Below are 13,096 nucleotides of genomic sequence, written 5' to 3' on the forward strand. Positions count from 1 at the left end.
ATTCAATAACAGATCAGGAGCCGCTTTTCTTCTTTTTTGTTGGTGATCAAATAGTTCTAGAGAAATCCACCAAAACAACGTTGTTAGGACTCCCAGCTAGGCTTACCTCATTGTCAGGGCATCCTGGTGAGGGGGACAGGCTATCGACCTCTCCATAAATCTTACTCAAGAGCTTAGGCAGAGAGCACAGATGCAAAACCTACTCAGGTGGATCAGGAAACTTGGTGAGGCAGGTAGGCTACAGGGGGTGACCCAGGTGCACAGCTGAGAGGATTTGCCACCTGCCTCGGGGCACTTGCTGTCCTATAAGTCACAGGCCCAGTGCTGTCGGATCTTTCAAGTTTGAAAAGGAAGCCAGAAATCTGTATGCTTATGTAAAATAGCCTTATTATAAACTTTGGAAAAAAATTCTTTTCTTTTCTTTTTTTTTTTTAAGATAATCAGTGGGCCAAAGTCAAATTGGGCCTAGTCTAGTCCCAGCCTTTGGAAGCCTGTCAGTCCGTGGTTTTACAACCTCTCCTCACTTGCTCTTCCTTTCCTGAAGGTTCCCCATGGTCCCATCTGACTTCTTGCAGTCGTCAGTTCAAGGGAACAAGCACTGTGATGTGCGAGAGGGTGTGAGGTAGAAACCGTCTCCACGGGCGGTGAGGGTCTGCGAGATGAGCCATGCGCAGGCTTGGGTCATTTTGCTGAGCTCAGCACAGCAGAAGGCATGGCAGGAGCCTCCGCAGTTGAACCTTGCTGTATCACCTTCTGTCCTCTGCCACCCCCAGCTCCTCCTGGCGGGGAGCGGCTTATACCTCCTGTGTCGGCACCGTGCTCAGTGCTTGACAAGCAATATTTCATGTCACCCTCACAACAGCCAATGTGACAGATGCCCTCACTGTACAGGCCTTGACTGTCCTTCCCAACCTCTCCCACCCTCCCACTCCCATCTGGCTCCAGGGGTCTCTTTTTCCTTCACGTGGCTTTTTCCTAAAAGTGTCTCCGTTCTTCTGCCCCGCGTTTCATCAGCCCCTCCATTCACAGTCAGCTTTTCTTGTCTCCTCCTGTGGTCCTCTCAGGACCCACAGACTCACTAACAGCCCACAGCATCCTTCACAGTCCCAGACCCTCAATGAGCCTGGAGCCTTCGGACTGTATAGCTCCTACCTAATGGAATGAAATTTGTTCTCAGGCAGGCCTGGGTTTAAATTCTGGCCCTGTTGGGTAAGTTATTTAACATCTCTGAGTTATTCGTAAAATGAGGATAGTAATACCTACCATTCAGAATTGTGGTGCGGATTAAACGAGGTAAGACACACTTTCCAAAAAAATCTTCTGTTGTACAATATCATAATAGGTATTTACTGTATAAAAAGTCTGCTTTTTCCCCCTAGCAGTTAGGTTTGAGAAATACTAGGTAAAACAGGCAAGCCAATGACAGCAGGCCCTCTCAGAGCCTGTAGTATACTGTGGTTCTTTGTGAATCTCCAAAAGGAGCATTACAGTGTGCTCTATTTCACACGTATGTATGTATCCATGGAATCCTTCCTGTGTGTGTTGGGCAGGGCGTACAGATACCCTCAAGACTACTGTTCCATGGAACCACCTCAGGAAAGGCTGGGATGTTTTCAATGAACGATTGGTAACATTTTAGCATTATTACTACTCTCCTCTATGAAAAAGGCATTATATCTCCCCGCAGCCAGGCATGTCGGGAGGCACAGGATGTGCACAGCATCCTCTCTTTCGGAGTCCCCTCTGGCCATGCTTGCTGCATTTACTTTCCAGAGATCGTCTTGATTCTGCTCCTGAGACAGAAGTGCTGCGTGATTCGTATCGGTTGCCAATCCCAACCGTTCCATCGGGGCTCCCCTCTGCACAGATGCCCACCACACTAGTGTCAAAATCACAGGTGGGAGCAGCCCCAGAAGGCAAAAAGAGAGCAGATCTTAGTCAAGGTTCCACTGCTGACTGGGTGGCTGTGGACACCTTTTGGGACCTTGTTAGTTGCCTAAGAATGACATCAATTACCCCTTCTGATTCACAGGGTTTGCGAGGGTCACATAGGAAAGATGGAAAATGCTATGAAAATATGAAGGGTAGATTTACATGCAAGGAGTCAGGAGTTGTCATGTGGCTTTAAAAATTACAGAAATACAAATAAGTGAAATTGATGCTAAGAATACTTCCCCTGCCTCTGATTAAACTTGGGGAATGATAATTGTTTGAGGTCTACCATTTCAAAAACAGTATGTGAAGAGTTGTTAAGAAAAGTCAGGAGTTTTGAACATCTGAATTATTTTAAACACTGTCACATTCTCCTCATCTTCCATTCAAGGAAAACAAAACAAAACTCAAGGGACTAAAACTGAAAATTAAAAAGTGAGCTTGATTGTCTCTTTCCTCTGTTTAGTCACCATTTATATTAACAGATTGGGTGACAGCAAGTTTATCTCAACTTCAACTGACACCTCACTACGAGGGAGAGAGAACACTATAGATGACAGAATCAAGATTCAAAAAGTTCTCTAGGGACTTTCTTGGTGGTCCAGTGGTTAGGACTCCATGCTTTCACTGCAGGGGGCATGGGTCTGATCCCTTGTTGGGGAATTAAGATGCCGCGTGCCGCGCGGTGCGTCTTGTAGGGGAGAGGATTCGATTGTAGGGGAGAAGTTGGCAAGATGCAGTGCAACAGGCCTCATTATTGAGTTTTTGTCTTAAGTTATTAGAAAAATACAAGGTGAGGGGATCAATGACTTGGGCTTAGCTATGCATGGAAAAGTACTTTATTTGGTTATGCCTGGATTTTAGTTGCCAATATGATATAACTATAAAAAAAGTCCTTGGATATCTTGTTGGAGTTTGTTCTGCAGAATAGAGGACATAAATCCTGCTATAATTTATGTAAGAACTGTTTAAAAGACATTGGAAATAGTTCCCCAAAGAACTATCACAGTGGTTGTCTTCCAATAGTTAAGTGGCTGTTGTGGAGAACAGAGTAGAGGTTGGTAGAGTCCAGCCTGATCTATTTTCCTTATGGAAGAACTTCCTAATCACCTGTGGTGGCAGAATCTTAACATGACACCCCTCCAGTGAGCTTTGCCTTTGTATTATCCCCTCTGGTTGAGTGTGGGTGGCACCCAAAAGTATGATGAGCTCTAATTCCTGTGATTATGTTATGTTGTATGGCAAAAAGAGATTTACAAATAATAAATGCTGGAGAAGGTATACAGAAAAGGAAACCCTCTTAAACTGTTGGTGGAAATGTAAACTGGTGTAGTCACTGTGGAAAACAGTATGGAGGTTCCTTAAAAAATGAAAAATAGAGTTATCATATGATCCAGCAATACCACTCCTGGGCATATATCTGGAAAAGATGAAAACTCTAATTAAAAAAAATACATGCGCCCCAATGTTCACGGCAGCAGTATTTGCAATCACCAAGATATGGAAACAACCCAAGTGCCTGTCAACAGATGACTGCCTTAGGAAGATATGGTATATATATATATATATATATATACAAGTATATATATATACACACACAATGCAGTATTACTCAGCCATGAAAAAGAATGAAACATTGCCACTTGCAGCAACATGGATGGACCTAGAGAATATACTAAATGAAATGTCAGACAGAGAAATACAAATATTATATGATATCACTTATGTGTGGAATCCTAAAAAAAATAATAGAAATGAATCTATATATAAAACAGATACAGACATAGAAAATAAGTGTATGGTTACCAAAGGGGAGAAGGAGGGAGGGAAGGACAAGTTAGGAGTATGGGATTAACAGATATTAACAAGATACTATACATAAAACAGATAAGCAACAAGGATTTACTGTATAACACAGGGAATTATATTCAGTACCTTGTAATAACTTAAATATAATCTGAAAACAAATAACTGAATCACTTTTCTGTATACCTGAAACTAACACAATCTTGTAAATCAACTAAATTTCAATTTAAAAAATAGAGAGAGAGAATCTGGATGGGCCTGACCTAATCAGGAGAGCCGAGAAAAGAAACTGGGCCCTTCCTGAAGTCAGAGAGACTTAAAGCATGAGAGGGATTTGATGCAAGGGAGGTTTTCCATTGTATCTTTGAAGATGGAAGGTTCAGTGTAGCAAGGAGCTCTGAGTGTTCTCTGAGAACTGAGAACTGAGAGTAACTTCTGGCTGACAACCAGCAAGAGAATGGAGACCTCTGTAGAACAGAGGTCGCTCACTGCCACAGCAGTGAGAGGCCCGCGTACCGCCAAAAAAAAAAAAAAACACAAAAACGATTACATGGTTTAAAGATGTTTAAAAAAAAAAAAAGATTACATGGTTTAAAGATGTTTTTTTAAAAAAAAGATTACATGGCTGTCGGCAGGATTCAGTGGCTTGTAGCTTAATAAATTAAAGTGTTGTCTGGACTGTGCTCTTTCTGGAGATCAAGGACTTCCTTCAAGATTACATGGCTTAGGGGCTTCCCTGGTGGCGCAGTGGTTGAGAGTCCTCCTGCCGATGCAGGGGACACGGGTTCGTGCCCCGGTCCGGGAAGATCCCACATGCCGCGGAGCGGCTGGGCCCGTAAGCCATGGCTGCTGAGCCTGCGCGTCCGGAGCCTGTGCTCTGCAACGGGAGAGGCCACAACAGTGAGAGGCCTACGTATCGCAAAAAAAAAAAAAAAAAAAACAGACAATAGGTGTTCATCTGTGAAAGATGGTGTACAGCTATTTTTTTCCAAAAGATAAATTTGAACCAAATAATTCCTGAGACATTCCTCCTGTTTAGTGATGCTCTTGCTCCACAAATAACTTTTAACAGAACATGCCATGTTGCCCCATCCATGCCTTTGACGTAGGGCGAATTTTGGTTCTAGAAATTGTCCCTGCTAGCCAGCCCATGTGCCTCATTCCCTTTTGATGTACTTTCAGCGCTCTGTCGCCATTAGCCTCATCAAACAAAGGTCCTCAGTTGCACTTTTACTTCCAGGAACACGACGTGATAGCACTTTTGCTATAGTAGTCCTGGCTGACTTTATGAGCGTGGCTACAGCTGAGTGTGACATTATGTACATCTCTTTGGCACTGGATTTTGATTCACACTTCTAAAGACGGAATGGCTTTACTTACTCCAGAAAGAGCTAACACACCATTGTAAAGCAATTATACTCCAATAAAGATGTTTTTAAAAAAAAACATAAGGGGGATATTTAAGAGATTAAGCTATTTCAGTACTTATTTTAAACTTTTTTTTAAACAAAACATTTTTTTTAATTTATTCATTTATTTTTGGCTGTGTTGGGTCTTCATTGCTGTGCACAGGCTTTCTCTAGTTGCGGCGAGCGGGAGGCCAGCGGAGGCTACTCTTCGCTGCAGTGCACAGGCTTCTCATTGTGGCTTGCGAAGCATGGGCTTTAGGCACGCGGGCTTCAGTAGCTGTGGTACGTGGGCTCAGTAGTTGTGGCTCGTGGGGTCTAGAGCGCAGGCTCAGTAGTGTGGCACACGGGCTTAGTTGCTCCGCGGCACGTGGGATCTTCCCAGGCCAGGGCTCGAACCTGTGTCCCCTGCATTGGCAGGCGGATACTTATCCACTGCACCACCAGGACAGTCCCTATTTTAAACTTCTTCAAGGCTCAGTGTCTTTTTTATTTTTCTAGTTTGTCAACATGTCTACGTTTTATTTTATTTTATTTTGGGGGGGGGGGTTGGCAAAGATTTTTATGATTTATTTATTTATTGAAGTGAAGTTGATTTACAAAGTTGTGTTAGGTTCAGGTGTACAGCAAGGTGATTCATTTATACATATATATCTATTCTTTTTCAGATTCTTTTCCCTTATATGTTATTACAAAATATTTATTTAGTTCCCTTGTTGGTTATCTATTTTATAAATAGTAGTGTGTGTATGTTAATCCCAAACTCCTAACTTATCCACCCCCCCCGCCAAGACTCAGTTTCTTTGATATACAAATAATAACTTACAAATATTATTAATAATAGTAACTATTTCAATACATGATAATGTCTATTTCATAGGATTCTTGGGAAGATTAAATGACACCTAAGCAAATGTCCAGAAAGGTTAGTTCTTATTGCCAAATGCAGACAAAAGTGAAAGTACTCGTGACATTTTATCCTTACTCAAAAGGCACTTCATGGCATGAATGCAGGGAAAATACAGGAAACTATAATTAACAACATTTGGCAAGTAGTGATAACTAACACAAATTACTACATGTGACTAAACCAGTAATAGAAGGTTGAGGAACAATACCACGCCAACATGATTCATTACCTAGAGACAATATTATCCTAACATTAAAGAAAAGAACTTTAAAACATGGCAGAGTTAGAGATAAGAGAGCATTTTAAGAATATCCTCCCATTTAACACATAAAAGAACACAATTTGGCATGTCTAGATAAAGACAGCAAAGAGTAGATTGTGAATAATAAATAGAAACTCGGTGCTGTGATTGTTGTTTTAAAAAAAGAAGATAAAACATGATGAATTCTAGCATCATACGAGGACTCAGAGATATTATCTCCTTGGCCATGATTCAAAGGACTAAAAGTTTGAGGATTATACAGAAAGAGATAACTTACTCTAAGACTACTGGAACATTCTCACTCATGGAAAAGCCTAACATGTCACAGCAAAACGCTGGCATTGCCATCCACAGGAGAAAATTGAAGTACTGAGAGTTATTTATGTGATATCTTGGTTGAGTAAATCAATTTACAACTTTGAGCTGTAAGAATCTGGTTTGAGGAAGTAAAAGTGTTATGAAAGTAACCCAAAATACCCATTCAAAAAAATCTGAATCACTACTGTGTCTTTGCATGGTGGGTATGCAACAGATATTCCAGATGGATAAACACGTGAATGGTGAACATAAGAATAAGATGATTTACAAAAGCTGAAAAAGACCTGTTTACAAGACCAGTGGTTCATAAATGTTACTGCTCCAGAGGCAATAAAAATCCAGAACAAAGACAGGAGGAGACCCTAGGAGGTGATTCCATAAGACTAAGAGGATCCCACCAAAAGGGAATTTGGTGAGGAAACCATGCTTAGATGAAACTGGGCCCTGTAATTCTCCTTTCCTGAAGAATATGACCAATCCTAGCTCTGTCTCTGATTGCAGCTGTGAGAACTACCTATAAAGAAAAGAAAGAAAAAACATGTTTTTTTAAATGCCCTTTCTGTACTAGTACTTCTTGTATGTTCTCATTGAATCCCTATGAGCTAGTTACTCAGATATCAATTTTACAGCTGAGGAAACTGAGGCTCAGTTAAGTAAACGTATAAAAGGTCACATTAGGTAAGCATCAGAGGATGCTCTGTCACACTGTTTACCTCCTATGCAAGTGAAGGATGGCTGTACTGGTGTGTGTGTGTGCTTGTGTGTGCTCGTGTATATAGTTACTACATCTGTTAATCATTTAATTAGTTTGGTGTTTATCTTAAAGCCTTTTTCCTAGTTTCACATATTACAAAGGGGAGCAGTTTTCTTTTGGGCCTGCATTTGACTTCAGTTTTGACAATTTGTGCTCAGTGGGAAAAGCAAAAATTCCATTTAAGCCACTGGATCAATCACTTTCAGAAACACAACTTATGGTTTTGGCAAATAATATTTAGCTCTAAATATTGCCTGTGGTCAAATCATTTCACAGTGAGTCCAATGGGACTAGCCACTTTTAATCCACTGAAATTTTGTTGTAAATTAACCAAGCTAATATTTACTCTCAACATATACTGAGTGTTCAAAATGTTTCAGGAACTGTGTTAAATGCTTTGCATGCATTATCACATTAGTTTCTCACAACAACCCTAGAAAAATAGTTAATGCTCTTATTTCCGTTTATGAAGGAGGAAATTGAGTCAACAGAAGTAAAGTGGATTACCCAAGGTCAGATATCTGGTTAAGTGGTAGAGGCATGATTTGAACTTGGTTTTCTCACGCCATATCCCAAGCTTTTAACTGTGACGTCAGACTACTTCCACTGTGTTTTACAACCAGCCACATTTTTCACATGAGGAATCTAAAGTTCAGTGAATGAAATCATTTACCCAGATCACATTAACTGGCAAGTGATGGAGCAAGAAATAGAAGTGAGAGTTTCTAGAAGGCAATGGGGTGGGCTATAAAGAACAGAGGCTCTGCTGACAGACCTGGATAGGGCTCTAAATTGTGACCTTAGGGAACAATCTCTGTCAAAAGACATGTGCAAATTTCAGTTACTCCTAATCCAAGCTGCTTCCTCCGTATTCTGGTCCTAGAAAAAGACAATTAAGGCTGTGTTACCTCTCCTGTTATCTGGAATACAGAATTCTAGTGGGGAACGAAAAAGCGAGGGAACATTACTGCTTAGAGAGAATACAATTCAAGTCTACGTGAAGATGGGCACAACCTCTGTGCTATTCAACTCCACTAACAGGTGGCAGATCTGGGGTCCTCACCCTGTGGAACACAGCCCGTTTCCATTACCATCCTTGACTCAGTGTATTGCAACTCAGAACTGAAGGAGTCACCTCTCTCCTCCTATGAACCTATTATCAGACCGCTGCTAACCGTGACAGAGCACTTCCTTTGTGCTCAACACCTTACACTTCTTGTTTAATCTTCACAACTATTCTTCCAGGTGTGTGTTATTAATATCCCCTAAGTACAGAGATGGAAACTGAGACTTAGAGAAGTTAAGTCCTGAGGTCACATAGCTAATAGGTGGCAAAACTCACTTTACTGCAATGAGCCACGTATAATGGGGTTGAGATTCTGATGCTCTCACTCCTGTTCCCAGTATCTTTACATTTACAAGACCTCTGGATTCTACTTATCTTCCTCTCATGGCACACATATTGTTCCTGGCTCTCTCCTCTACCCTGCATTTCTTAATGGATTTTACCAGAGGTAAATCAATATTTAGGAGAAATCTGAATGACTCTTACTGCATCAGAAGACTAATCATCTAGAACAATCAAATTATACTTGAGATTAATCGGTCAAATGGAAACATGATAAACTCGAATCACATAAACATTGGCAAGCCAATTGGGAGTAGATTGAAAGAGTACCAAATAAAGTAGTGATTCTTTTATCTTAAACCTCAAGTCCCATATCTAGCCACATAAACTCTGGGAAAACTGAGAAATGATAGAAAGGAATTTTACCAAGATTTATGAGGCCAGTTTATCAAAGAAGCAAAAACATTGCTTCTACTCCTCTTTGCTCAAGGAGCTACTTATTTCTGAAAGTTACTCTGACATTAACAAGGTCTTTTTTATCTATCATCTATCTATCTATCTATCTATCTATCTACTATCTGCTATCTAGGTTTACTATCTACTTACTTATTTTTTAACAGATAGGGAAAAAAAAACTGTTGATATTTTGATTGAGCTCTCCCCTGGCCATAAGCGATGTCTTTCACAGAAATTTATCTTGGTTACAGGGATGCGATTTTATCTCTGCTCCTATGTACGTCAGCACTTCCCAATAATCCACACCAGGAGGCAGCTACTGTATTCCCAGGTCACCAAAGCTCCTATTTCCAATAGAAATCCCCTTCTCTGGTCTTTTTCTTTTTTCAATCACTTTTCAAATTTTGCTGCCATTTTCTCTTTCTCAGTCCAATCTCACTGAAGTAATTAAAGTAACTTCCACCTGCTTGGAACAATATCTAATAACAAACTTCACTTTTATTTTATTTTTATTGACATACATAATACAGTGGTGTCAATAAAGTACACTGATTTTAAGTGTACAGTTCTATGACCTCTATCAACACTTGGTTAAAAGGGATTGCTAATGGTTAGTCCTCAAACTTAATATATCTCTCCATTTATTTAGATATTTGCTTTCAGCAATAATATGTAGTTTTTAATTTAGAGGTCCTGTACAACTTTGTTAGAACTATTACAAGATAATTGATTTTTTCCCTTGATAGTATTGCAAATGATATTTAACTTTATTTTCAAATTGTTTGTTACTAGTATATACAAATACAATTAGTTTTTCTGTATTGACTCAATATCCAGCGACCTTGATAAATTCACTTATTAACTCTAATAATTTGTTTGTACATTCTTTTCATTTCTTCATTTACATAATCACATTATATACTCATAAAAAGAGTTTTACTTCTTTTTTCCCCAAGGTTATTGAGATATAATTGACATATAACAATTTGTAAGTTTAAAGTATACAACGTGTTGATTAGATACACTTAAATATTGTGAAATGATTACCACCATAGCGTTAGCAAACACTTCCATCACCTCACATAGTTACCACTTCTTTTTTGTAGTGAGAACTTTAAGACTTATTGTCTTAGCAACTTTCAAGTATATAATACAGTATTGTTACTTTTCATTTTCCAATTATTGTAAACATTATTTCTTTTTCTTGCCTTACTGCACTGGTTAAGACTTCCAGTACTATACTGGATATTAGTGGTGATTGTTGATAACCTTATTTTGCTTGTGATCTCAGGAGAGGCCTATATTTTATCATTAAGCATGATGTTAGCTGAAAGATGTTCCTATCTCTTGTTAGGTTGCTGAGAGGTTTCTTTCTGTTTTTTCTTAATGTATTGGTGTTGAATTTTATGAAAGTTTCTCTGTATCTATTGAGATCACCTTATAATTTTCCTCCTGAAAGTTAACATACCAAATACAGTGATTTTCAAGTCCTTGTAATCCTAGAATAAATTCCATTTGGTAATGATGTATCACCTTTTTAATATATCACTGAGTTAGTTAGATGATATATTTCAGGATTATTTCATCCATGTTTCTGACAGATCTTAGCTTGTAATTTTCCTTTCTTGTAACATACCTATCAGATTTTGGTATCTGAGTATGCTCGCCTCATAAAATGACTTGGGAGCATTCCCACCTCTATTTATGAAAGAGTTTGTGAAAGATTGGTATCATTTTTACCTTAAATATTTGAAAGGATTCACAACCCATCTGGGCTTGAAGTTTGTTTTTTAGTTTTTTTCTCTTTTTTTTTGGTAGAAAGGCTTTTAGCTACACATTCATTTTCTTTTATAACCTTAAAAATACTCAGATTTATTTGAGTTTATCAATTTTATTAACCTCACAAAGTATAAATTTGGCATTATTGTCTCTATTGTATGTCTGCTTTCTATTTTATTCATTTCTCTTCTTATCTTTATTTCCTTCCTTATGTGTTAAAATCTTCAATGATGAGAGCGAATTTAAGTTCTATCAATTATGCTTTATAAGTTTTGAAACTATGCTTACAGGTACACAAAAATTTAAGATTGTTATGTCTCTCTGTTGAATGGATCTTTGTCCTTTTTCTCATAATATTTCTTTTCTTAGAGTCTATTTTGTCTGATATTAATATAGCTATACTGATTTTCTTTTGTTAGTCTTTGTATGATACATTTCTCCCTTCTTTATCCTTATAATCTATCTGCTTCTTTATATTTAAAGTGTGTCTCTTGTAAACAGCAGATAGTAGATCTTCTTTTATTATGTAGTCTGACAATCTTTGCTTTCAGTCACAGAATTAAGGCCATTTACATTTAATGGAATTACTGGTATAGTTGGGTTAAAGTTCATAATGTTGCTGTTTGTTTTCCATCTACTTTATCTGTTCTATGTTCTTTCCTTCACTTAGCATTATATCATATAATGTCCCATAACTCTACATTGATTTCATACATTTTGTTTTTAATGGCCCCACAATAGCCCATTGTTTTGACCCACATCTTATTGAATGATTAGCTATCATTTATTTCTTCTAATAATTTTGCTATTACAGATAATGCTGTGCTGAACATCTTTATATACATCACTTTCCACTTTCTGTATTATTTCCTTTGGGTATATTTTTTAGTGCAGAATTACTGATTCAAGGGATAGAAACATCTTTATAATTCTTAGTACAATTTGTCACCTTGCTTTCCCTAAAGAATTACTCCAGTTTATAAGGTTGTTAGCAGTGTGTAGCTATAGTGATTTCATTGCAGTCTTGATAGCATTGTGAGTTCCTTTTTGAATAAAAAAAAAAGTATGGAAAAGACCTGAAGGGGAATCAGAATTATGATTACCAATGCCACTGCTGTGTGTAAGTAAACAGAAAAAAGGAAAGCCATTTTCCTGAAATGTGTTCATTTCAGCTACAAGCTGGACTAAAATTCCAACTATTCTGCTTCTATTTTGCACACACCTTGGCTTTGGCAATAGCCCCTGTAAATAACTTTGTAAAAGAATGCATATTTATGACATAATATGTGAACTGGCATATACTTTTTATTTGAGTCTAATAAACCTATAATTCACAAATAAAACCAAAACAGGTTTACAGAATCAGAGGAAAGAGAGGAGAGAGAAAGGAGATCCAACTGAAAATATGCTTAAAAGCACAGTGAACACATGTTTCTAAGTTACATTTAAATCTTATCATGAATAATCTCCAAATAGAGTGGCAGCATCACTAAACTTAACGGTCATTGTTTCCCCAGGTAGGTGATTGTGTTGAGGAGTAGTGGAAAGGAACTCTTAACATTTTAATTACTTTGCAGAACACTTAAGGTGACATTATCTCATTTGAGCACAAGTACCCTGTAAGGCACATATTTCTAATTGTTTTGTAGAAGAGGAAATTGGGATTCCCTAGAGGTGAAATGATTTACCTAAGTTCACATAGTTGAAAACTAGCAGAGTGGTGACTCAAACTTATGTCTTAGCTTCTTAAGCCTGTGACCTTTTCAATATGTCTAAGGGTTACTTTCAACAACTGTTATTGAAATGTTAATCTACCACAGAGTTCTTTATTAGAAAATATTAATGAAAATGACCATAGTGAAGATGAAAACTTTTCCAAAGAATTAAGACAAGAGATTTATTATAGCATGATCTAAACTGGCATAAAATTCAGGAGATTCCATCACTGAAAGTGCTATAGAAACTCAGTAAAATCCTATCTTCTTGACATTATAGCCCTATGATCTGGACCCGGGATTTCAGTCTTAGAACACACACACACACACACACACACACACACACACACACACACACACTCACACACACACACAAAATAACACCAGAAAGTAAAATAATGGTAGAGTAA

At 38.2% G+C, this 13,096-nt stretch overlaps 1 protein-coding gene across 1 annotated transcript in view; it reads left to right on the forward strand.

The window, feature by feature from the left end:
* The first annotated feature begins 1,693 nt into the window (after positions 1-1,693).
* LOC113627926 (putative cation-transporting ATPase 13A5) overlaps positions 1,694-13,096 on the forward strand; it is a 98,469-nt gene continuing 87,066 nt past the window's right edge. The window contains 1 exon segment of the mRNA XM_027120972.1: positions 1,694-1,987. Within this exon segment, the coding sequence (XP_026976773.1) occupies positions 1,694-1,987 (294 nt within the window).

This window comes from Aethalodelphis obliquidens, unplaced genomic scaffold, assembly GCF_003676395.1.
Source record: "Aethalodelphis obliquidens isolate GAN/ISIS:26980383/991018 unplaced genomic scaffold, ASM367639v1 scaffold1, whole genome shotgun sequence".
Taxonomy (NCBI): Eukaryota; Metazoa; Chordata; class Mammalia; order Artiodactyla; family Delphinidae; genus Aethalodelphis; species Aethalodelphis obliquidens.